Below are 25,403 nucleotides of genomic sequence, written 5' to 3'. Positions count from 1 at the left end.
GAGGTCCAATCAGAGACTTCAGGTGGTCACGTTACCCAGAGTATTACCCAGGAAACGTTATGCAGAAAATTTCTAATTTAACTCCAGATTAACTACAAAGCAGACCCAAACACTGACATTAAATTCCCTTGGGAGAAAGTGAGGACTGCAGATACTGGAGATCAGCGTCAAAGAGTGTGGTGCTGGAAAATCACAGCAGGTCAGGCAACATCTGAGGAGCAGAAACTTGACATTTCGAGCATAAGCCCTTCATCAGGAATGAGGGGGGTGGCCCAAGGGGACTGAGAGATAAATGGGAGGGGAGTGGGGCTGGGGGTGGGAAAGGTAACTGGGAAAGTGATAGCTAGATGAAGATGGGGGTGAAGGTGATAGGTGGGAGAGGAGGGCGGAGCAGATAAGGGGGAAGGGAGGTGGGTAGGTAGGACCATTCAAGAGGGTGGTTCCAAGTTGGAAGTTTGGATCTGGGATAATGTCGGGGGAGGGGAAATGAGGAAACTGGTGAAATCAACTTTGATGCCGTGTGGTTGGAGGGTCCCAAGTCAGAGGATGAGGCGTTCATCCTCCAGGCGTCAGGTGGTTAGGGTTTGGTGGTGCCCCTCCCTTCCCACCTATCTGCTCCACCCTCCTTTCCAAACTATCACCAGCTCCCCTACCTTCATCTACCTATCACATTCCCAGCTACCTTCCCCCAGCCCCAACCCCACTTCATAATCCAGAAAACTAGGTAATGTTCTGGGGACCTGGGTTCAAATCCTGCTGCAGCAGATGGTGGAATTTGAATTCAATTTTAAAACATTTGGAATTAAGAGTCTAACGATGACCATAACTCCATTGGTGATTGTTGGAAAGATGTGTCTTGGTTCACTAATAGGGAAAGAAATGGCATGCTTATGTGGCCTGGCCTACATATAACACCAGACCCATAGCAATGTGGTTGACTCTTAATCACCGTCTGGGCAGTTAGGGATGGGCAATAAATGCTGGCCTAGCCAGTGACACCCTCATCACATGAATGACTAAATAAAAGCTTGTAACAAGGTCAGCCAAGTGGACCTCATAAAATATGAATTCCCTGACTGGGCTATTAATCTGGTCCAATCAGGGAGCCCTGGCTGACAGATAGATATAAACAGGAGTGTCAGGGATTCTGTGCACTCTGAGAGCTGACTCTGAGGGAGCGGGATCAGTGCTAAGGACTCTCCATTTGTAAATAAAGGTTGACTTGGTGATAGGATACCGGCCTCTGGTGAGTTATTTTAGTGGTGATGAGAGAAAAGTACACACCTGAAAGAATTTTCTCACAACTGTTGTCTTTGATTTGGAGTAAGCATTTCTGGCATCATGTTGTTATTTGGGAAGCTTGATTCATTCAATCCTGTTGTTGAAAACTGTGGAAAGAATGTGTTTTTTTTCCCCAGGCAAATGACATTGGGGAAGATGAAAAACAATGAGTAATTCTCCTGAAAGCTTGCGGACCTGCAGCTTTTTCAGATATTAGGAGCCTAAGTTAGGCTGACACACCAGATATTAAAACCTTTCAACAGTTGATAGACTTAGTTAAGGAATATTATGACCCCAAGCTTCCACTAAATCTGAGATGCTATTGGTTTCACTTGGACTTTAGTAAAATCTTTAACAAGGTTCCCACATGGTAGACTAAGTAGTAAAGTTACATCACATGGGATTCTGGGTGAGCTTGTCAATTGGATATAAAATTGGCTTAATGGTAGGAGACAGAGTGATGGTGGAGGGTTGTTTTTCAGACTGGAGGCCAGTTACCAGGGTGCTCCATAGGGATTAGTGCTGGGTCCACTTTTGTTTGTCATTTGTAAAACTGACTTAGATAAGAATATAGAAGGCATGATGAATAAGTTTGTGGATAACACCAAGATTGATGGTATAGTGGATAGTGAAGAAGGATATCTAAGACTACAAAGACATCTTGATCATTCGGTCAATGGGCTGTGGAGTGGCAGATGGATAAATGTGAGGTATGGCAATTTTGGTAAAACAAACAAAGGTAGTGCTTTCTGGAGTCAGAAAGTTCCAATACCTTTTTGGACATACATTTATAATAATAACAGACTACAGACTCCTGCTAGGCCAAAGCACTGCCACCCATTGCTTCAGCAGTAGGCTCTTACACTAAATATGTATAATTACAAGTTGGAGCACCATCCAGGAGGCCAAGTAGCAGATACCGATGCATTGAGCCGCCTCCCACTGGGAGATATACGATTGGTGGTGCACCACTGGAACATTCCCTTCTGGTTTTAAATTTTCTGGACACACATACAGTCACAGCTGACAATATCAGACTTTGGATGCAGGAAGATCTGGTCCGAGAAAAACATAGAACATAGAACATTACAGCGCAGTACAGGCCCTTCGGCCCTATATGTTGCACTGACCTGTGAAACCAATCTGAAGTCCATCTAACCTACACTATTCCATTCTTGTCCATATGTTTATCCAATGACCATTTAAATGCCCTTAAAGCTCGTGCTAGCCTTCACCATCCGAGGAAAACGACTCTCATTGTCCACCCTGTCTAATTCTCTGATTATCTTATATGTCACCTCTCAACTTTCTTCTCTCCAACAATAAGAACATTCGGGAATTGGAGAAAAGGAAATTATGACATTATCAGACAGGAGTTAGGAAGTACAGATTGGAACTGGTGAGACCACACTTGGAATATGTGTCCAGTTCTGGTCACCCTATTATATGAAAGATACAGAGGCTTTGGAGAGGGTGCAAAGAAAGTTTGCCAGGATGCTGCCTGGATTGGAAGGCTTGTCTTATGAAGAGAGGTTGACGAAGCTCAGACTTTTATCTCTGGAGAGAAGGAGGAAGAGAGGTGACCTGATCGAGGTGTACAAGGTAATGAGAGGCATGGATAGAGCCAATAGCCAGAGACTTTTTCCCAGGGCAGGAGGAGGAGACTAGGACCCGTGGACACAGCCTTAGAATTAGAGGGGGTCATTTCAGAACAGAAATGCGGAGAAATTTCTTCAGCCAGAGAGTGGTGGGCCTGTGGAATTCATTGCCACGGAGTGCAGTGGAAGCCGGGATGCTAAATGTCTTCAAGGCCGAGATTGATAGATTCTTGTTGTCTAGAGGAATTAAGGGCTACGGGGAGAACGCTGGTAAGTGGAGCTGAAATGCGCATCAGCCATGATTGAATGGCGGAGTGGACTCGATGGGCTGAATGGCCTTACTTCCACTCCTATGTCTTATGGTCTTATGGTCTTATGATTCCGTGGCACAAGGGGTCATAGTTTTAAGATAGTAGGAGGAAGGTACAGAAGAGATGTCAGAGGTAGGTTCTTTACGCAGAGAGTTGTGAATGCATGGAATGCGTTGCCAGCGGTGGTGGTGGAAGCAGAGTCAACTACTGTTGCAGGCAGGGCGTTCCATGCCCCTGCTACTTTGAGTAAAGAACCTACCTCTGACATCTGTCCTATATCTATCACTCCTCAACTTAAAGCTCATGCTAGCCTTCACTATCCGAGGAAAATGATTCTCACTGTCCACCGTACCCAAATCTCTGATTATCTTATATGTCTCTATTAAGTCACCTCTCAACTTTCTTCCCTCTAACAATAAGAAAATTGGGGGATTGAAGAAAAGGAAATTATGACGTTATCAGACAGGAGTTGGGAAGTACAGATTGGAAGCAATTGTTCCACAGAAGGGGCACAAGAGACATGTGGAAAATCTTTAAGGAGCAGTTGTTGCAAGTGATGCATAAATGTGTTCCTCTGGGACAGGTAAGAAGGGTTAAGAGCCTTGGATGATGAGAATAGAGGAGCTTCTTGTCAAAAGAAAAAAGGCAGTTTACGTAAGGTTGAGGAAGCAAGGATCTAGCACAGCTTTAGAGGATTACAGGATTGCTAGAAAGGAGCTCAGAAATGGACTGAGGAGAGCCAGGAGGGGGCACAAAAAAGGCTTGGCAAGACAAATTAGGGAGAACCCAAAGCCATTTTACTCATATGTGAGGAATAAGGGAATAATCAGGGAGAAGGTCGGGCCAGTCAGTGTTAGCATAGGGAACTTGTGCGTGGAGTCTGAGCAGATAGGGGGAGCCCTAAATGAGTTTTTTGCTTCGGTTTTCACGAAGGAAAGGGACCTTGTTGTGAATGAGAACTTTGAGGAGCTGGAAAACAGGCTTGAACAGATCGAGATTGAAGAAGTTGATGTGCTGGAAATTTTGGCAAGCATTAAGTCCCTAGGGCCAGACCAGAGTTATCCTAGGTTGCTCTGGGAAGCGAGAAAGGAGGTTGCTAAGCTACTGGCGAAGATCTTTGCTTCCTCACTCTCCACAGGAGTCGTACTGGAGGGTTGGAGGGAGGCGAATGTTGTTCCTTTGTTCAAGAAGGGGAATAGGAAATCCACAGCTATTACAGACTAGTCAGTCTTACATCTGTGGTCAGCAAGGTTTTGGAAAGAATTCTGAGGGATAGGATTTATGACTATTTGGAAAAGCATAGCGGGATTAAAAGCAGTCAGCTTGGCTTTGTGAGGAGCAGGTCATGCCTCACAAATCTTATTGAGTTCTTTGAGAAGGTAATGAGACAGGGTGATGAAGGTCTGGCAGTGGCTATGGTGTATGTGGACTTCAGTAAGGCATTTGATAAGGTTCCCCCTGGTAGGCTCATTCATAAAGTCAGGAGGTATGGGATACAGGGAGATTTGGCTGTCTGGACTCAGAATTGGCTGGCTGACTGAAGGCAGAGAGTGGTTGTAGATGGAAAGTATTCTGCCTGGAGGTTAGTGGGGAGTAGTGTCCTATAGGGCTCTATTTTTGGGCCTCTGCTCTTTGTAGTATTTATAAATGACTTGGCTGAGGAGGTTGAAGGGTGGGTTAGTAAGTTTGCAGATGACACAAAGGTTGGAGGTGCCGTTGATAGTATCGAGGGCCATTGCAGGCTGCAGCGCGACATAGACAGGATGCAGAGCTGGGCTGAGAAATGGCAGATGGAGTTCAACCTGGATAAATATGAAGTGATGCATTTTGGAAGGTTGAACTTGAATGCTGAATATAGGATTAAAGACAGGATTCTTGGCAGTGTGGAGCAACAGTAGGATCTTGGTGTACAAGTACATAGATCACTGAAAATTGCCACCCAAGTGGATAGGATTGTTGAGAAAGTATATGATGTTTTGGCTTTCATTAACAGGGGGATTGAGTTTAAGAGCCGCGAGGTTCTGCTGCAGCTCTACAAAACCTTGGTGAGACCACGCTTGGAATATGTGTCCAGTTCTGGTCACCCTATTATATGAAAGATACAGAGGCTTTGGAGAGGGTGCAAAGAAGGTTTGCCAGGATGCTGCCTGGATTGGAAGGCTTGTCTTACGAAGAGAAGTTGACTAAGCTCAAACTTTTATCTCTAGAGAGAAGGAGGAAGAGAGGTGACCTGATCGAGGTGTACAAGGTAATGAGAGGCATGTATAGAGCCAACAGCCAGAGACTTTTTCCCACGCGAGGATTCCCTAGCACAAAGGGTCATAGTTTTAAGATATTAGGAGGAAGGTACAGAAGAGACGTCAGAGGTAGGTTCTTTACGCAGAGAGTTGTGAATGCATGGAATGCGTTGCCAGCGGTGGTGGTGGAAGCAGCGTCATTAGGGACATTTAAGCGACTGCTGGACATGAACATGGATAGCAGTGAGTTGAGGGGTGCGTAGGTTGGGTTATTTTATTTTAGATTAGATTTAATCCTGGGTCGAAGGGCCTGTTCTGTGCTGTACTTTTCTATATTCTATGTTTTATGAAAACAGAGTCAAGTCCCTCAGCCTTTCCTCATAAGACCTCCCCTCCATACCAGGCAACATCCTGGTAAATCTCCTCTGCACGCTTTCCAATGTGGCGACCAGAAATGTATGCAATGCTCAAAGAGCAGCCGCACCAGAGAGTTGTACAGCTGCGACATGACCTCATTGCTCCAAAACTCAATCCCTCTACCAATAAAACCTAACACACCGTATGCCTCATTAACAACCCTATCAACCTGGGTGGCAACTTTCAGGGATCTATGCACATGGACACCAAGATCTCTCTGCTCATCCACATTACCAAGAATCTTACCATTATCCCAGTACTCTGCATTCCTGTTACTCCCTCCAAAGTGAATCACCTCACACGTTTCCGCATTAAACTCCATTTGCCACCTCTTAGCCCAGTTCTGCAGCTTATCTGTGTCCCTCTGTAATCTACAACATCTTTCCACACTGTCCACAACTCCACCTACTTTAGTGTCATCTGCAAATTTACTAACCCATCCTTCTACGCCCTGATCCAACTCATCTTAAACATGACAAACAGCAGTGGCCCCAAAACAGATCCTTGAGGTAAACCAGTATTAACTGAAATCCAGGATGAACATTTTCTTACAGCTAGCCAATTTCCAATCTAAGTCACTAAATCACCTCCAATCCTGTGCCTGTATATTGTCTGCAATAGCCTACCATGGGGAGCCTTATCAAACGCCTTTCTGAAATCTATACACACCACATCAACCACTTTACCCTCATCCACCTGTTTCGTCACCTTCTCAAAGAACTCAGTAAGGTTTTGTGAGGCATGACCTCACAAAACTGTGTTGATGATCCCTAATCAAATTATTATTTTCTAGATTAGTATAAATCCTATCTCTTATAATCCTTTCCAACACTTTACCCACAACCAAAGTAAGGCTCATTAGCCTATAATTACCAGGATTGTCTCTACTCCTCTCTTGAACAAGGGGACAATATTTGCTATCCTCCAGTCTTCTGGCACTATTCCTGTAGACAAGGACGACATAAAGATCAAAGCCAAAGGCTCTGCAATCTCCTCCCTAGCTCCTCCCTAGAATCTTAGGATAAATTCCATCTGGCCCAGGGGACTTATCAATTTTCACACTTTCCAGAATTGCTAACACCACCTCCTATGAACCTCAATCCTGTATAGTCTATCAGCCTGTATTTCAGTATTCTCCTTGAGAGTATTTTTTTTCTTGTGTGAATACTGATGAAAAATATTCATTTAGCACCTTTTCCGTCTCTTCAGACTCCATGCACAACTTCCCACTACTGTCCTTGACTGGCCCTAATCTTACTCTAGTCATTCTTTTATTCCTAACATACCTGCAGAAAATTTTAGGGTTTTCCTTGATCTTACCTGCCAAAGACTTCATGTCCCCTCTTGGCTCTTTATAGCTCTCTCTTTAGGTCTCTCCTGGCTAACTTGTATCTCTCAAGTGCCTTAACTGAACCTTCACATGTCATCTTTACATAAGCCTCCTTATTCCTCTTGACAAGAGATTCAACTTCTTTAGTAAATCACAGGTCCCTCACTCAACCACTTCCTCCCTACCTGTCAGATACATACTTATCAAGGACACGCAGTAGCTGTTCCTTGAATAAGCTCAATTGTGCCCATCCCCTGCAGTTTTCTTCCCCATCCTATGCATCCTAAATCTTGCCTAATCACCTCATAATTGCCTTTCCCCCAGCTATAACACTTGCCCTGCGGTATATACCTATCCCTTTCCATCGCTAAAGTAAATGTAACCGAATTGTGGTCACTATCACCAAAGTGCTCACCTCCCTCCAAATCTAACACCTGGCCAGGTTCATTCCCCAGTACCAAATTCAATGTGGCCTCGCCTCTTGTTGGCCTGTCTACATACTGTGTCAGGAAACCCTCCTGCACACATTGGATAAAAACTGACCCATCTAATGTACTCAAACTATAGCGTTTCCAGTCAATATTTGGAAAGTTAAAGGCCCCCATAACAACTACCCTGTTACTTTCGCTCCTATCCAGAACCATCTTTGTAATCCTTTCATCTATATCTCTGCTACTTTTCGGAGGCATGTAGAAAACTCGCAATAGAGTGACCTCTCCTTTCTTATTTCTAACCTCAGCCCATACCACCTTAGTGGATGAGTCCTCACCAAACGTCCTTTCTGCCACTGTAATACTGTCTTAGACTAACAATGCCACACCTCCTCCTCTTTTACCATCTTCCCTGTTCGTACTAAAACATCTAAACCTCAGAACCTGCAACAATCATTCCTGACCCATGTCTCCAAAATGGCCACAATATCGAAGTCCCAAGGTACCAACCCATGCTGCAAGTTCACCCACCCTATTCTGGATGCTCCTAGTGTTGAAGTAGACACACTTCAAACCAATTTCCTGCCTGCTGGTACACTCCTGCGACCTTGAAATCTTATTCATGACCTCATTACTCACAACCTCCTGTACACAGGAGCTACAATTCAGATCCCCATCCCCTGCTGAATTAGTTTAAACCCTCCCGAAGAGCATGAGGAAATTTCCTCTCTGGTTCGGGTGTAGACCATTGCATTTGTAGAGGTCCTACCTACCACAGAATGAGCCACAATTATCCAGGGTATCTGAAACCCACCCTCCTGCATCATCCCCGTAGCCATGTGTGCAACTGCTCTCTCTCCCTATTTCTCGCCTTGCTTGCACGTGGTACGGGTATCAAATCAGAGTAACAACTCTGTTTGTTCTAGCTCTAAGCTTCTACCCTAGCTCCTTGAATTTCTGCCTTACATCCCCATCCCTTTTTCTACCTATGTTATTGCAGCCTATGTGGACCACAACTTGGGGCTGCATCCCCTCCCCCAAGGTTCCCAAAAACATCATCCAAGACATCACAGACCCTGGCACCTGGGAGACAACACACCAACTACGAGTCTATCTCATTTCCACAAGCAATCACCCAAATATATTACCTCACTTACTCAGCAGTCCCGTGTTCGCTCCTGCTCAGCACGCACTGCATCTATTCATGAGGTAAGCTTTTAACTGATTAATTTACCTTCCCACACCCCCCAGTGCTCGCTCTCACTGCTCCCACTGCTGCTGCGGAAAACTGAAACAGCTGGTGGTGATGAGGAAACCAAAGATCAATCATAACCAGAATTGAAATGTTTTTGGACTTGGAGAGACCAGATCACAGTAGAGGATGGCATATTAATATGGGGAGGAAGAGTGATTGTCCTGAGCAAAGGTCACTGTGGAGTTTTTACAACACATTGGCAACAGGCTACATTGGAAGCAGGCCATTCAGCTCATTGCGTCCACAGTGACCAACCGATGCGCATCCTACCCAGACACACCCTACCGTACACCCATAGCCCTGCATTTCCCACAGCCAACCCACCTAAACTGTAATCACCTTTGAAGAGTGGGAGGAAACCAGATGACCCAGAGGAAACCCACACAGACACGGGGAGAATGTGCAAACTCCATACAGTTGCCTGAGGGTGGAATTGAACCTGGGTCCCTGGTGCTGGGAGGCAGCAGTGTTAACCCACTGAGCCACCGTGCTGCCAAATCAATTGATATTGTGACAGAGATTTTGAGGGCACCAGATGTTAGGGCTTAATCCTTTGTGATTCGAAACAGTTCCTCCCCAGACCATATGATTTCATCATAGTGGGTGGTACACATGATATTCCTTAATAACATTTCCTCCAAAACTATTTTTCATTATTAATATTATATGTCTGTTTAGATCATTCTATTTATTAGTACCTCATCACCACCCACAAGTCTCTGACTTTAAAATATCATGATCAGGTTTCACTATTCTCTTGGAAAGCCGTCTGTTTGCAGTTGGAAGATTGGAAGTTTACTGGGTCGATAATCTTTATCACAAAATCTCTTAACAGTTTAAGGCCTACAGATCCCTTTAAATGGGACAATCTTTAATCTCTTGGATGTTCTTCACATATGACAACTTCCCTGATGGAACAAACAACTTCTTTCTGTCCTACCTTGGGGTCCATGTCCATAGATTCCTCAAAGTTGCCATCCAGGTTGATAGGGTTGTTAAGAAAGGGTACGGTGTGTTGGCTTTCATTAGTAGGGGAATTGCGTTCAAGAGCTGTGAGGTTATGTTGCAGCTCTATAGAGCCCATTTGAGACCACACTTGGAATATTGTTTTCAATTCTGGTCGCCTCATTATAAGAAAGATGTGGAAGCTTTGGAAAGGGTGTGGAGGAAATTTACCAGGATGCTGCCTGGACTGGAGGGTATGCTTTATGAAGAAATATTGAGCGAGCTAAGGTTTTTCTCAATGGGGCAAAGAAGGATGACTTGACGGAGGTGTACAAGATGGTAAGAGGCAAAGATAGAGTGGATAGCCAGAGACTTTTTTCCAGAGAGGAAATGTCTATCACAAGGGGGCATACATTTCAGGTGATTGGAGGAAGGTTAGGGGAGATATCAGAGGTAAGTTCTTTACACAGAGAGTGGTGGGTGTGTGGATGTGCTGCTGGCAGTGGTAGTAGAGTCAGGTACATCAGGGACATTTAAGCGACTCTTGGATAGGCACATGGGTGATAGCGCAATGAAGGATGTGTAGGTTAGTCTGATCTTAGAGTAGGATAAAAGACCGGCACAACATTGAGGGCCGAAGGGCCTGTACTGCACTGTTCTATGTTCTATATCCTAAACCTAGAGAAAGTGAGGACTGCAGATTCTGGAGATTCAGAATCAAATTCCTCAGTATTAACCCTTTCAGACCCACTTTGCACTTTGTAAGTTTTGCCATAGAGTCATTTACTTGGCAACTAAATGAATGAAAGACTGATGGATGTTGAGGCAAGACAGAAAATCTATTATTAAATAACCGTGGGGCAGATTATGATCCATTTGGTTAGAATGCATCAATCTTCATTCCTGTTTTTTTTTCCCCTGTTTTCCCTCTGACCAATCGATGATTGATGATTTACTGCGATCCCCTGTTCTGTCGAGTCTACTAGACTCTATCAGAGTCATTCTCTTCTGTTCAATCAGGAGGTTGTGTGTTCAATCGCACCCTAGTGCTTTGATCACATAATCTAGTCTTATACTTGGTGCAGAGACAGTGACGAGCTGCTAGAGATGCTAAATTTCACAGCTCCATGATATCCAGTAACATTTTGCAGCAAATGAAGTGCATGATCACTGTAGGCATGTCCCTCTGGCTTGACTGGTTGTAACTAGTGGAGTGCCACAGACCTCAGTGTTGGAGCTTCAAACACTTACAACCAGTGGATCAGTGACCTGGATATGGTGACCAAATGTAAGATAGCTAGATTTGCTGAAAACCACCAAGATATGAAAGAAAAGTGTCACAGGAGGTAGAGAATCAATATGAAGATGTGGAGAGGTTACTTGAGTGGGCAAAAAATTCTCAGATGGAGTCTAATGGGGGACAATGTGAACTTGAATAGAAAAGCAGTCCACTATTTAAATGGAGAGAGATTGCAGAACTCCGAGGTACAAAGGGATCTGGGTGTCCAGGCACATGAACCACAAAGAGTGGGTTTTCAGGTGATGTTCCTTCTAAGCTGTGTCATTCAGTGGGTCTGTGCACTGCCCATCCACATGAATTAGGTACATTGGCATCTAGTTCCAGAGGCAAATGTCACCTCGCAGGTCCACACAGGGGAGGGAAAAATAAGAGGCAACGTAGTTTTCAGGCACGGCAAGTGATCAGGAAAGCAATTCAAATGTTAGCTTTTATTATAAGTGAAATGGAAGATAGGAAGACCAAATTTTATTGCACTGTACAGGGCCTTGGTGAGACTAGATCTGAAGTACTGATGACAATGTTAGTTGTCTTATTTGTAAAGTGATATAATTGTGTTAAAAGCAGTTCAGAGACAATTTGGTCAACTCATTCCCGGGATAAAGGGCTTATTTTACGGAGAAGCCTTTACCCATTGGCCTTATGCAGAATAAAACATGATCTTGTTGAAACATATAAGATCCTGAGGGGAAAGACTAGAATTTAGCAACATACTTTAAGAATAAAGAGGTTTCCATTTTAAGATGGATATAAGAAGATTCTTTTCTCTCACTGATATGTTAACCTGTTTAATTCTCTTCCTCAGAAAACAGATGACGTTGAATTTAATAAAGACTGAGTGAGATACACTCCTGATGTACAAGGGAGATAAGGGTTATGGGGAAGGCAGACAGAGATATGTAACCAACTCACCTGTTTCTCATGATGTGGGTCAGGGGATAAATGGTGACCAGGACACATCCCAGCTCTCTTCAGTTACTAGGAGAAAGTGAGGACTGCAGATGTTGGAGATCAGAGTCAAAGAATGTGGTGCTAGAAAAGCACAGCAGGTCAGGTAGCATCCGAGGGGCAGGAGCTGTAGAGCTTATGCTCGAAACATTGATTCTCCTGCTCAGATGCTGCCTGACTGGCTGTGCTTTTCCAGCACCACGCTGTTTGACTCTCTTCAGTTACTGCCAAGGTATCTTGTAAGTTCACTTCAGAGGAGAGCAGGACTTTGGTTTAGTACCTTGCCTGATTTATACTATATTGACAATAACAAGCCTGTGAGCTAAGATAAATCAGCCACTTGTCAAATCCCACACACGTGGGATTTTCTTTCAGACAGCCTTCAGAAATGAGATAACGAGAATCCAGAGACAGTATATTCCTGTCAGGGTGAAAGGAAAGCATCCTTGCAAGAGGATTCGCAGTAGGTTAAGATCAACCAGGAGAAAGTGAGGACTGCAGATGCTGGAGACCAGAATTGAAAAGTGTGTTGCTGGAAAGGCGCAGAGGCCAGGCAGCATCCAAGGAGCAGGAGAATCGACGTTTCGGGCATAAGCCCTTCTTCAGGAATGAGGCTGGTGTACCAAGCGGGCTGAGGTAAAAGGTTGGGGGGGGGTGGAATTTGAGGAGGGGCGCTGGGAATACGATAGGTGGAAGGAGGTGAGGGTGAGGGTGATAGGCTGGAGAGGGGGTGGGGGCGGAGAGATCGGGAAGAAGATTGCAGGTCAAGAGGGCGGTGCTGAATCCAAGGGTTGGGACTGAGATAAGGTGGGGGGAGGGAAAATGAGGAAGCTGGAGAAATCTACATTCATCTCGTGTGGTTGGAGGGTTCCTAGGCGGAAGATGAGGCGCTCTTCCTCCAGGCGTCGTGTGGCCAGGGTTGGTGATGGAGGAGGCCAAGGACCTGCATGTCCTTGGCAGAGTGGGAGGGGGATTTAAAGTGTTCAGCCATGGGGCAGTTGGGTTGGTTGGTGCGGTTGTCCCAGAGGTGTTCCCTGAAACATTCCGCAAGTAGGCGGCCTGTCTCCCCAATGTAGAGGAGACTACATCGGGTGCAGCGAATACAGTAAATGATGTGTGTGGAGGTGCAGGTGAATTTGCGATGGATATGGAAGGATGCATTGGGGCCTTGGAGGGAGGTGAGGGGGGAGGTGTGGGCGCAAGTTTTGTACTTCTTGCGGTTGCAGGGGAAGGTGAAACGTGTAAAAGTGGATAATTCCCCAGGACCTGATTAGGTGTACCCTAGAACTCTGTGGGAAGCTAGGGAAGTGATTACTGGGCCTCTTGCTGAGATAGTTGTATCATCGATAGTCACAGGTGAGGTGCTGGAAGACTGGAGGTTGGCTAATGTGGTGCCACTGTTTAAGAAGGGCGGTAAGGACAAGCCAGGGAACTACAGACCAGTGAGCCTGACCTCAGTGGTGGCCAAGTTGTTGGAGAGGATCCTGAGGAACAGGACATACATGTATTTGGAAAGGCAAGGACTGATTAGGGATAGGATAGTCAGCATGGCTTTGTGTGTGGGAAATAATGTCTCACAAATTAGATTGAGTGTTTTGAAGAAGTAACAAAGAAGATTGATGAGGGCAGAGCAGTAGACATGATCTATATGGACTTCAGTAAGGCGTTCGACAAGGTTCCCCATGGGAGACTGGTTAGCAATGTTAGAGCTCATGGAATACAGGGAGAACTCACCATTTGGATACAGAACTGGCTCAAAGGTAGAAGATAGAGGGTGGTGGTGGAGGGTTGTTTTTCAAACTGGAGGCCTGTGACCAGTGGAGTGTCACAAGGATGGGTCCACTGCTTTTTGTCATTTAACTAAATTATTTGGATGTGTGCATAAGAGGTACAGTTAGTAAGTTTGCAGATGACACCAAAATTGGATGTGTAGTGGACAGCGAAGAAGGTTACCTCAGATTAAAACAGGATCTTGATCAGATGGGCCAATGGGCTGAGGAGTGGCAGATGGAGTTTAATTCAGATAAATGCGAGATGCTGCATTTTGGGAAAGCAATTCTTAGCAGGACGTGTACACTTAATGGTAAGGTTCTAGGGAGCGTTGCTGCACAAAGGGACCTTGGAGTACAGGTTCATAGCTCCTTGAAAGTGGAGTCACAGGTAGATAGGATAGTGAAGAAGGTGTTTTCCTTTATTGGTCAGAGTATTGAGTACAGGAGTTGGGATGTACAGGACATTAGTTTGGCCACTTTTGGAATATTGCATGCAATTCTGGTCTCCTTCCTATTGGAAGGATGTTGTGAAACTTGAAAGGGTTCAGAAAAGATTTATAAGGCTGTTGCCAGGGTTGGAGGATTTGAGCTACAGGGAGAGGCTGAACAGGCTGGGGCTGTTTTCCCTGGAGTGTCGGAGCTGAGGGGTGACCTTATAAAAGGTTTATAAAATCATGAGGGGCATGGAGAGGAAAATAGATAAGGTATTTTCCCCTCGGGTCGGGGAGTCCAGAACTAGAGGGCATAGGTTTAAGGTGAGAAGGGAAAGATATAAAAGAGACCTAAGGGGCAACTTTTTCAAGCAGGGGGTGGTAAGTGTATGAAATGAACTGCCAGAGGAAGTGTTGGAGGCTAGTACAATTACATAGTTTAAAAGGCATCTGGATTGTTATATGAATAGAAAGGGTTTGCTATGAATAGGAAGGGCCAGCTGCTGGCAGGTGGGATTAGATCTGGTTGGCATGGACAAGTTGGACTGAAGGGTCTGTTTCTGTGCTGTATATTTCTATGACTCTATGACTAGGTCCATTTTTAATTAGCTCTTTGCACAATACATTCAAATGTTGTGTTTTGTGAAGTTCCTTTCTCTTTCCTCAGAACTATTAACATTGAGAGGTAGACAGACAGTGGACTTGAACATGACTTTCATCTCAGAAAACTGTTTGGTTAGTTAGAGGAGCTTCAAGTCTTTGTACCATTGTCACAGAAATACCATTGATTCTTCCACCTGAACCTTTCTGTCAACAAATCATTGGGACTAATGAATGCAGGAGTTTTTGCTATTTGCACTTATCCCAGGCCAACGTATTGAGATACTTCGGAAGGTTTTCGTGCTGTGTGTTGCTAGCTCTTCTCTAGTCTATGCTTTGCTTTTGAAGAGCTCAATGTCATTCTGCTGTGTAATGCTGGTAGCCTCTTATTTGTATTGAGTTGGGGTTGTTAATTTATATTTGTGTTTGTGTGTATGTTGACGGGAGCCCCTTGGGCCTGGTTTATGTATGGCTTCTGTACAGTGGAGATTCGATGCAGCTATGTTTGTGCTGGAGATGGGAATAAACCTCCCAAGCCATGGCAGCCTCACCAACAATTGTCCTCTCTCTGCACTTTAAATATGGAGTCAGCCTGGACCCTGCATAAACTGTGTGCCATTGAACTAATGCGGAATAAATCTTCTCCAAAGCTATCCTTGATATATGGACTTTCTAAGACCCTTAAATGATACTTCTCCCTGAGTTGGGCACGTGGAACAGGGAGAAGACAATATTATGAGGCTCCAAGTACAACAGACAGAGCTGTGGTCATCACTGTACGAGTTGCTGTAAGATCTGGACTCTAAGCCTCACCAAAGTGCAAGTCTTATACATTTGGAGAACTTGAGGTGAAGGAATGTCCAGATTTTACAGAAAAATGCTTCTTCTTGAGCTGGTGCTTTTCGACTCACGAGTGTCTGTGCCTTGCAGGTTTCACTGGGGTAAATTGGAAATGTGTGGTAGAATGAGTCCTCAGCATTCCCAGCAACGTTTGTGTTGTACGGACACTAAATAGCTGCCAGCTATTTGAACTGAATAATTATTGAAAGTGACAGTTATTTAATAAACTTGTTTGCTCTGTTCTAGATGGGTTTGGGACAATTAGAGGAGTTGGTAATTGTTCTTACGGAGGTGTTTCCTGTTGATGTTTGTACTTACTAGCTGCTTGAGAAATGAATAAATGTATGTTCCTAACTGTTCATAAAATGCTAAATGTGGTGAGCTGCTGGCCACATGGGGAAGGAGAAAGAAATGCAACAATCTGGGCCGTGGAAGTACAGACAAGGTGAAAATGGGAATGACAGCACATTAAGTCTGATTTAGACCTACTCCCGAAAATAACATTGAAGTTACTCACTGCATGTTCACCAAACGACCTATTTATATTCAATCAGAACCAATGCCCCATTTGATTGGGAAAGAATAGTTACCCCACTCCCTCTCTTCACCACCTTCCCCTGTAATTGATCCTGAATGAGATACAGAAGATAAATTGGCTTCCCTTTCATTCTTAAACCACTTCATTATTTATCACATTTTTGTAAAACTGTCTGTTGCCACTTCGATTAATAGCCAGAGACATACAGGATACATTAGTAAGCTGCCAGATCTTAAAACCAAAGTCTGTGATTTTGAAGGATTGTTGTAAATTTGACCTGTTTCTGTACATAAGCTCAAAGATACCAATTTTACAGAGAATGAGAAAAGGTTTTTTCCATTATGTTGACAGCCATCAGGCTGTGGTAGGATCAGCCCATTCAGACCCTTGAGTCTGGAACCACCATTCAGTGAGCTCGTGGTTAACCTGTACATTCCCCTCCTCAGTTAGAATCAGAGAGTCATAGAGGTCTACAGCATGAAAACAGGCCCTATGGCCCAACTTGGCCATGCTGCCCAGTTTTCACAATTTAAATTAGTCCCATTTGCCTGCACTTGGCCCATATCCCTCCCTACCTATCCCATCATGTACCTATTTAAATGTTTCTTCGATAATAAAATTGTACTTGCTGCCAGATTGTAGTGATGGAAGTCTGTTCCAGACACTCACCATCCTTGGTATTCTATCTGTCTGAATAGCCTTGCATTATTAAACATTATCAAACACAGTTTTGACAACTGAATCCCATCCTCTACAACGTTTTGCAGAGGAGGGCTCCCAGTGTAGCTAACCTTTGAGTGAAGAGGTGTTTCCTGACATCATTGCTGAACAGCCAGTTTTTAGTTAATGATTGCTTACTGTTGCTTATTCTAACCCTAACCCTCACCAGAGAAATAATCTCTTTGTATCTATCCACTGATTTAATCAAATCGTCAAATCCATAAACTCTCAAATCCATAACCTAAAGACTAAAAGGTCTTTCTGTTGTGCTCCCTGCTCCCCCTAGTGGTTAGATGCTGTATTGTGTGGTAATGAGCTCCCCAAAGAGGAAGGATCCAGATTCAATTCTTTGTGTCACTGGTCTCAGTAAGGGGCAGAAGTGAAGGTGGTACAATTAGTGTCAGATTCTGTGGTTTCAATGGACGAGGATTAGCCTGGATTTCAAGATCACTGTCCATTGACCACATCTGCAGTTGACCAAATGACTCAGGTAGAGCAGTAGAGTCACCTGAAATCTCACAATTTCAGACTGGAAGACGTTCTGGGGAATGGTTAAGAAGAAGAAGAAATCCATAAATATTCACATTCCAACATCAAGAAATAGAATAGGCCTTGGCTGTGACAATAGCTGGACAACTCTGCAAATGGAGAAATGAAGAAGTGCTGTTCAGTGGGTGTTGTTGGCTTTCCATCGTTAGGTAATGGCACACGCTCTTCTAATAACTCCATGGTCTTATGGACTATTTCTTTCTGACTGGAATCCATCATGGTTTGCATCTCTAAAGCAGATAAAACCAATCCTGCTCATTCCATTTGGACACAGTCCAAAGATGCACAGATTAGGTGGATTGGCCATGCTAAATTGTCCATAATGTCAGGGAAGTATACGCTAGGTGGGTTAGCCTTGGGAAATGCAGGGTTACAGGGATAGGATGGAGGTGTGGGTTTGGGTGAGATGCTGTTTGGAGGGTTAGTGTGGACTTGATGGGCCAAATGGCCTGCTTCCACACTAAGGGGATTCTATGATTCAATGATATTCCTCCAAGTTTCATTATGCGATCCTATACCATCAATATCCACCCCCCCCCAACTCTCCTGCCATTGGTCACCTAACACACCCATCACAAGGATGATGTTGCTTCTCAGGTCAATTGTAAATTGAACACTTTTTCTTACCCATTTGGAAGATTCTATGTTGTCAACCAGCCAACAAACAGCTAAATGTCCCACTTCCAACTTTATGTAACTAATAAACAACAACGCTGAAAGGAAAGGAAGGAACATATAGTTTTGTTCATAACACCCTGTGACTTTTCTCCTCAGTTTACTCACAGTTGTATCCTGGAGATTAATTATTAATTCTGATAGATTCTAGCAACTGTAATGGTTTCCCAAACTAAACTAGTCCCATTTGCCCACATTTGGCCCATATCCTTCTGAACCTTTCCTATTCATGTATCTGTCTGAATATCTTTTAAATGTTGTAACTGTTTCTCCATCTACCACTTCCCTGGCAGTTCATTCCACAAATGAATCACAACTGTGTGACAAAGTTGCCCCTCAGGTCCCTTTTAAACCTTTCCACTCTCACCTTAAAAATATGCCCTCTAGTTTTGAACTCCTCCCACCCTAGGGAAAAGCCCTTTGCTAGTCACCTTGTCTACACCCGTCATATATTTATAAACCTCGATCAGGCCACCCCTCAGCTTCCTACACTCCAGGGAAAGAAGTCTCCGTCTATCTAGCCTCTCCTCATAACTCAAACCCTCCAGTCCCGGCAACATCTTTGTAAACCTTTTCTGTGCCCTTTCCAATTTAATGATATCGAGGATGGTGGAAATCTGAAATAAAATGAGAACATGCTGGAGTGAGCCGGGCAACATTGATGGGAGAGAAGCAAAGTTAACTTCTCAGATCAATGACCTATTAGAGCACCCTTGGACAGAAGAGTCAGAATCGGGCCAGGAAACACACACACATCACAACATTTGTCTTTCTGCCTCTGAGCAACACGCCCTATGCTAATCATTAATACATCTGTTGGCTTCTCCCTGAACAAGCTCTCTGCTATAAGCTTGTGGAAGAGTTATAAAAACACAGGCAATATTTGCAAGCATTTATTCAAAAGATTGAAAGCGTGTTTGTTTAGTTTGTGACACCTTTGCCCCTTACTTACTGCAAAATATGTTTGAGTGGCATCAACAGCCCTTAGCTCAAATACCATTTGCTGACCTCAATTAGCCAATAAAATAAAAAGACTGAAGAGACTGAAAAACCGAAATGGAAACAGAAAGTGCTGGGGGCGACTTGACGGGTCTGGCAGCATCTGCAGAAAGAGAAACTGAACCAACGCTTTAAGTTCAAGTTGCCACCGTGAAGCCAGTAAACATCTTCCATGCCAAAGCTCCTCGACCAATTCCACTGAAGTGTTTTAGTCCAATATTATGATTTGGGGCCCAGGACTAGTCAACAATCAGATAGATTTCTGATCAGTAACTTTACTGATTTCCATTAGCGATCCAGGCTTTGTAACAGCGCTGCTGGATGCATCCCTCACTCAAATATACAGAATAATGCAGCTAGATCTTGCCACCTCTTTAAGCACATTGTTGGTCTTTCCAACTGAGCTGAATCTATTAATATATGATTCAGTTGGTCCATTGTCATTTCTCTCTATCCCAATTGTCATCCCAACAACCAACCCACAATTTTTGACCAAAACATAATTTTTTGAATAACTTGGATATGACGATGCTTTTCCTTCTTTATTACCATGAGATAAGACGTTGGAATGGATAAAGGCCATTCAGCCCATCGAGTCTGCTCTGCCATTCAATGTGATCAAGCCAGATTTGATAATCCTTAGCTCTACTTTCCTGACTCTTTCCCCTTATCTCTTAATGTTCTTACTCATAAAGTTATGGAGTCATGGAGATGTACAGCACGGAAACAGACCCTTTGGTCCAACTCGTTCATACTGACCAGATATCATAACCTAATCTAGTCCCATTTGCCAGCACTTGGCCCATATCCCTCGAAACCCTTCCTATTCGTATACCATCCAGATGCCTATTTAAATGTTGTAATTGTACCAGCCTCCACCACTTCCTCATTCCACACATGCACCACACTCTACATGAAAAGGTTGCCCCTTAAGTCTATTTTAAGTTTATCCCCTCTCACCGTAAACCTATGCCCTCTAATTCTGGACTCCACCACCCCAGGGAAAAGACCATTGTCTATTCACCCTATCCATGTTCATCATGATTTTTATAAACCTCTATAAGGTCATTCCTTGGCCTCCAACGCTTCAGTGAAAACAGCCCCAGCCTGTTCAGCCTCTCCTTATAGCTCAAACCCTCCAACCCTGGCAACATCCTTTGGGTGGCACGGTGGCTCAGTGGTTAGCACTGCTGCCTTACAGCACCGGGATCCCAGGTTCAATTCCAGCCTCGGGTGACTGTCTGTGTAGAGTTTACATGTTCTCCCTGTGTCTGCGTGGGTTTCCTCCCACAGTCCAAAGATGTACGGTCAGTGTTTGGTGCATTAGTCGCAGGGAAATGGGTCTGGGTGAGTTACTCTTTGGAGGGTCGGTGTGGACTGGTTAGGCTGAAGGGTCTATTTCCACACTGTAGGGAATCTAATCTGAACTCTTTCAAGTTTCACAACATCCTTCCTCTAGGAGAGAGAGACCACAATTGCACATAGTATTCCAACAGTGGCCTAACCAATGCCCTGTACAGCTGCAACATGACCTCCCAACTCCTGTACTCAATATGCTGACCAATAAAGGAAAGCGTTCTGGAACGCCTTCTTCACTATCCTATCTATCTGCAATTCCACTTTCAAGGAGCTATGAACTTGTACTCCCTAGGACCTTGCCATTAAGTGTATAAGTCCTGCTCTGATTTGCCATTCCAAAATGTTGCACCTCACATTTATCTAAATTAAACTCCATCTGCCTATTGGCCGGATCTGATCAAGATCCTGTTGTACTCTGAGGTAACCTTCTTCACTGTCTACTACACCTCCAATTTACCTGTCATCTGCAAACTTATTCACTGTACCTCCTATGTTCATATCCAAATCATCTATAAAGATGACGAAAATCAGTGGACCCAGCATCGATCCTTGTGGCACTCCTCCGGTCTGAAAAACAACCCTCCACAATGACATTAAAAAAGTATGACTGTCTCAGCCTTGAATATATTTAGCAAGGCAGCCTCAACAGCTCTCTGTGATAAAGAATTCCACAAATTCATAACCTTCTAACAAAAGAAATTCTTCCTCTTCTCTGTATTAAGTGTGTGACCCCTTATTAGGAGAATATGACTTCTGGTCCTAGACTCTTCCCACAAAGCAAAATAACATTTCCACATCTAGCATGTCAAGTCCTCGAAGAATCTTGTATGTATGAATAAAATCATCTCTCATCCTTTTATATTCCAGTGAGTACAGGCTTAACCTGCTCAACCTCTCCTCATAATACAATCCCTCCACACCTCATAGAAGCCAAGTGAACCTTCTCTGGACTGCTTCCAATGCCAATATACCTGTCCTTGATAAGGTGCCCAAAACTGTTCACAGTATTCTAGCTGTGTTCTGACGAGTACCTTGTATAGTTTTAGCAAAACCTCTTTTAAATCCCATTCCTTATGAAGTACAGGCCAACATTCCATTTGCCTTTCCAATTAGCCGCTGACCTTGGCTGCGAGCTTTTATAATTCATGGACAATGACTTCCAAATCCCTCTGCCCTGTAGTTTTCTACAGTCTTTCTCCATTTAAATAATGTTCATCTCTGCTATTCTTCCTGCCAAGGTGTATAACCTTGCATTTTGCCATATCGTAGTCCATCTGATACAAACAACCTTCTATCACCATACTCTGTGTCCTGTCATGAAGCCAATTTTGGATCGAACTTGCCAGGTTAACTTGGATCCCATGTGCTTTTAACTTCTTTACCAGCTTCCCATGTAGGACCTCATCAAAGGCTTTGTTACAATCCATACAAGCTACACCAACTGCACTACCATCATCTGCACACTTAGTCACCACTTTGAAAAGTTCAAGCAGATTTATTAGGCATGACCTCCCTCTGACAAAGCTGTGCTGACTCTCTATAATCAATCCTTGCCTCCTTAAGTGGGGATTAATTCTCTCCTTCAGAATTTTCTCTGAAAGTTGCTGTACCACTGAGATGAGACTCAGTGCTCTGTAATTCATGGTCTATCTTTACCCCGTCATCTATTAGTTAGCTGATTCTCTATCAATGCTAATATACTCGCCCTGTCATCACAGGCTCTTCTATTATTAAGTAAGCTAATGTGTCTCCTATTCAAGTTGCAAATCTCGAATATATTTGCTTGGATTTACATTGAATTGTAGGTCAATGTTACGGTATAACTTCAAATAAAGCATCAAAATTAATACAAAGGACCCCCTTGCATGTTTTCTCCATCTTGTACCTTTTTTTTTGGCAATCATATTTTTTGTTTTATGCTTGTCCCAGGAACTTGCCCCTATATCTCTTCCAAACTGTCACTTGTCATGCGTGAGTCTAGACATTGAGTGTTGACCAGCCATTTGAATCATGAAATTCAGTCAGATTCTGTCATCACTTGCAATGGTTCATGGCAAGTCCCCGAGAGGTGGAGCTTTGGTTGAATTTTTATCCAACCACAACCCTCTTTTCCTTGGACCAATCCATTTGAGGTTAACTATTGCCAACACAGCTAATCCTGCACTGAGATAGACCTGATTAGTTCCACAGTAAATCATTTGCCCACCAAGGGGGCCATTTTATATTTTAGAAACATAAAAACAAAGGAAGTAAGAGCAGGAGTAGGCTGTGCAGCCCTTTTAGCCTGCTCCACCATTCAATATGATACTAAGTTCTTGATTGCCAAGGGGACCAAAGGTTACAGGGAGAAGACGGGAAAATGGGGTTGAAAAACCTATCAGCCATGATTGAATGGTGGAGCAGACTTGATGGGCTGAATGGTCTAACTTCTGCTCCTATATCTTATGGCTGATCATCCAACTCAGTACCTTGTTCACATTCTCCCTCTTTTACCTTAATAATTATATCTAAGTCCTTCTTGAAAACATTTAACCACTTCCTGTGTCAGAGAATTCCACAGGTTCACCACTCCCTAGTGAAGAAATTTCACTTTATCTCAGATTTAAATGACCTATGCTGTATTGTTAGACTGTGACCCCTAATTCTGCTCTCCCTGTTCGTTGGGGACATCCTTCCTGCATTTATCCTGTCTGGTAGGTGTCTATGCAATCCCCCTCATTCTTCTAAACCCCAGTGAATACAGTCCTAATTGATCCAATCTCTCATCGTACATCAATCCTGCCATTACAGGAATCATGCTGATAAAACTTTGTTGTACCCCCTCCATCACCAGAACACCCTTCCTCAGGTAAGGAAACCAAAACTGCACACAGTACTCCAGGTGTGGTCTCACCAAGACCATGTATAATTGCAGCAAGACATCCTTGCTCCTGCTTTCTAATCTTCTTGCTAAGAAGGCCAACATACCATGTGCTTTTTTCATCACTTGCTGCAGCTGCATGCTTACTCTGTATCTGGGATACAAGGATACCTCAGTCTTATTGTACCTCCCCCTTCTTGTTTTTGCTACCAAACTGGATAACCTCACATTTCTACACATTATACTTCATCTGCCATGCATTTGGCAACTCACTCAGTCTGGATTAGTGGTGCTGGAAGAACACGGCAGTTCAGGCAGCATCCAACGAGCAGCGAAATCGACGTTTCGGGCAAAAGCCCTTCATCAGGATGAAGGGCTTTTGCCCGAAACATCGATTTCGCTGCTCATTGGATGCTGCCTGAACTGTTGTGCTCTTCCAGCACCACTAATCCAGTATTTGGTTTTCAGCATCTGCAGTCATTGTTTTTACCTTGTTGATTTTAACTCACTCAGTCTGTCCAATTCACATTGAAGCTTCTCTGCATCCTCCTCATAACTCACCCTCCCACCCAGCTTTGTGTCATCTTCAGACTTGGAGAGTTTACATTTAGTGCCCTTGTCTATTATTTTGAAGAGCTGGGGTCCAAGCACTGATCCCTGTGGTTCCCTAATTGTCACTGGCAGCCACTTAAAAAAAAATCCGACTCTTTGTTTCCTGTCTGCCAGCCAGTTCACTATCCATATATGTACATTACCCCCAATCCCATACACTTCCATTTTATATGTTAGTCTCTTATGTAGGACCTGCTGAGAAATCTTCTTGCAGTTCAAGTAAACCACATCCATTGGCTCTCCCTTATCAATTCTACTAGTTACCTTCTCAAAAAATTCCGTAAATTTGTCAGCCATGATCTTTCTTTCATAGATCATGCTGGCTCTGTTTGATCCTGTTACTCAACCATTCTTAATTAGCATGTACTGTTGGTTCATGAACAGCGCAGATCAGATGAACAGGATTTGGATGAAGCATTAATTTGGGGGATGTAGCACACACTCAAGCCAATCTTCCAATATCTCCTGTTAACATGCTGACTAACATTGGCTTGTTTTGTGTTCCTGTGGGAGAGGGAGCCTGCAAGGGGGAAACACAGTGTAGGCCGCTGCCCAATCAGGATAGCTTCTGTTGCTGTTGTACCTGACAATATGAAGTAACTGAACAACTCCAAGGAAGAGGGCTGTGCAATTTCAATGCGACCAGTTAGTGCAACTTCCTCATTCTATTCATGAAGTACTGATTGCAAGCTAAGTAACGCTGTCAGAATTCACTCATTAAATAAAGTCTCCGTGATACAATTAGGCAGAAAGAAAGAGTATTCTAATATGAATGATGCCAAGTTTTCATATTGTGTCTCTGCTTTTCTTAAAAGAATGTTCCGCTATAGTGAGAGACAACCAAAGCTAAAGTCAAATCTGAATGGTTAATCCTGTTTATAGTTAGACTATTGAATGAGGAGCCTTAATCTGATGGAAGCTGGTGCGAATTTTACAGCCTAGGAATGTGACAAAACAGTAGTTAATTTTCATTGTTTATGATGGTCCCGTAGCATGTTGGTACAATGACCAGCAGAATAAGTAGAACATTACACCACTGATGCTGTGTTACAAAGGTTGGGTCACTCATGTGAAAGAATCCCCCGTTCCACCCAATCACCATCTCCCTCGATCACTCCACTCATTCATTACAGGGCTTTCTCACTTGGGGTAAGACTCCAGTAATGCACCATCACCGGTGGGGTGTCCTTGTATTCATTGGCCAAGCAGCCTGCTGGCACCACCCAAATTGCTGGCACAAACTGTCACTGTCTGCCTTACCCCATAGAAACGTGCCTCCTGCCTGCTGAGCCACAGAGCAGCATTGCTATTGGAAACTGCGAAGGAGTGTGTGACCCTCTCGCCCACTTACCTGGCTGGAGTACATGGAACAGAGGTGAGTGCTTACAACCGGAGGAT

At 43.9% G+C, this 25,403-nt stretch overlaps 1 protein-coding gene across 19 annotated transcripts in view; it reads left to right on the top strand.

Moving 5' to 3' along the window:
* The window catches only part of srcin1a (SRC kinase signaling inhibitor 1a), a 525,004-nt gene that overhangs the window by 95,915 nt on the left and 403,686 nt on the right, over positions 1 to 25,403 (top strand). For 15 of the 19 annotated variants that reach the window (XM_072561311.1, XM_072561313.1, XM_072561305.1 and 12 more), the window contains exon 2: positions 25,273 to 25,380. The exons of the other annotated variants lie outside the window; for them this stretch is intronic. In XM_072561311.1, coding sequence (XP_072417412.1) covers positions 25,273 to 25,380 — 108 coding nt within the window. The remainder of the gene's footprint in view (positions 1 to 25,272; positions 25,381 to 25,403) is intronic. 19 annotated transcript variants of the gene reach the window in all.

Source organism: Chiloscyllium punctatum, chromosome 42 (genome assembly GCF_047496795.1).
Source record: "Chiloscyllium punctatum isolate Juve2018m chromosome 42, sChiPun1.3, whole genome shotgun sequence".
Lineage (NCBI taxonomy): Eukaryota > Metazoa > Chordata > Chondrichthyes > Orectolobiformes > Hemiscylliidae > Chiloscyllium > Chiloscyllium punctatum.
This window is presented reverse-complemented; position numbering and strand designations above follow the sequence as displayed.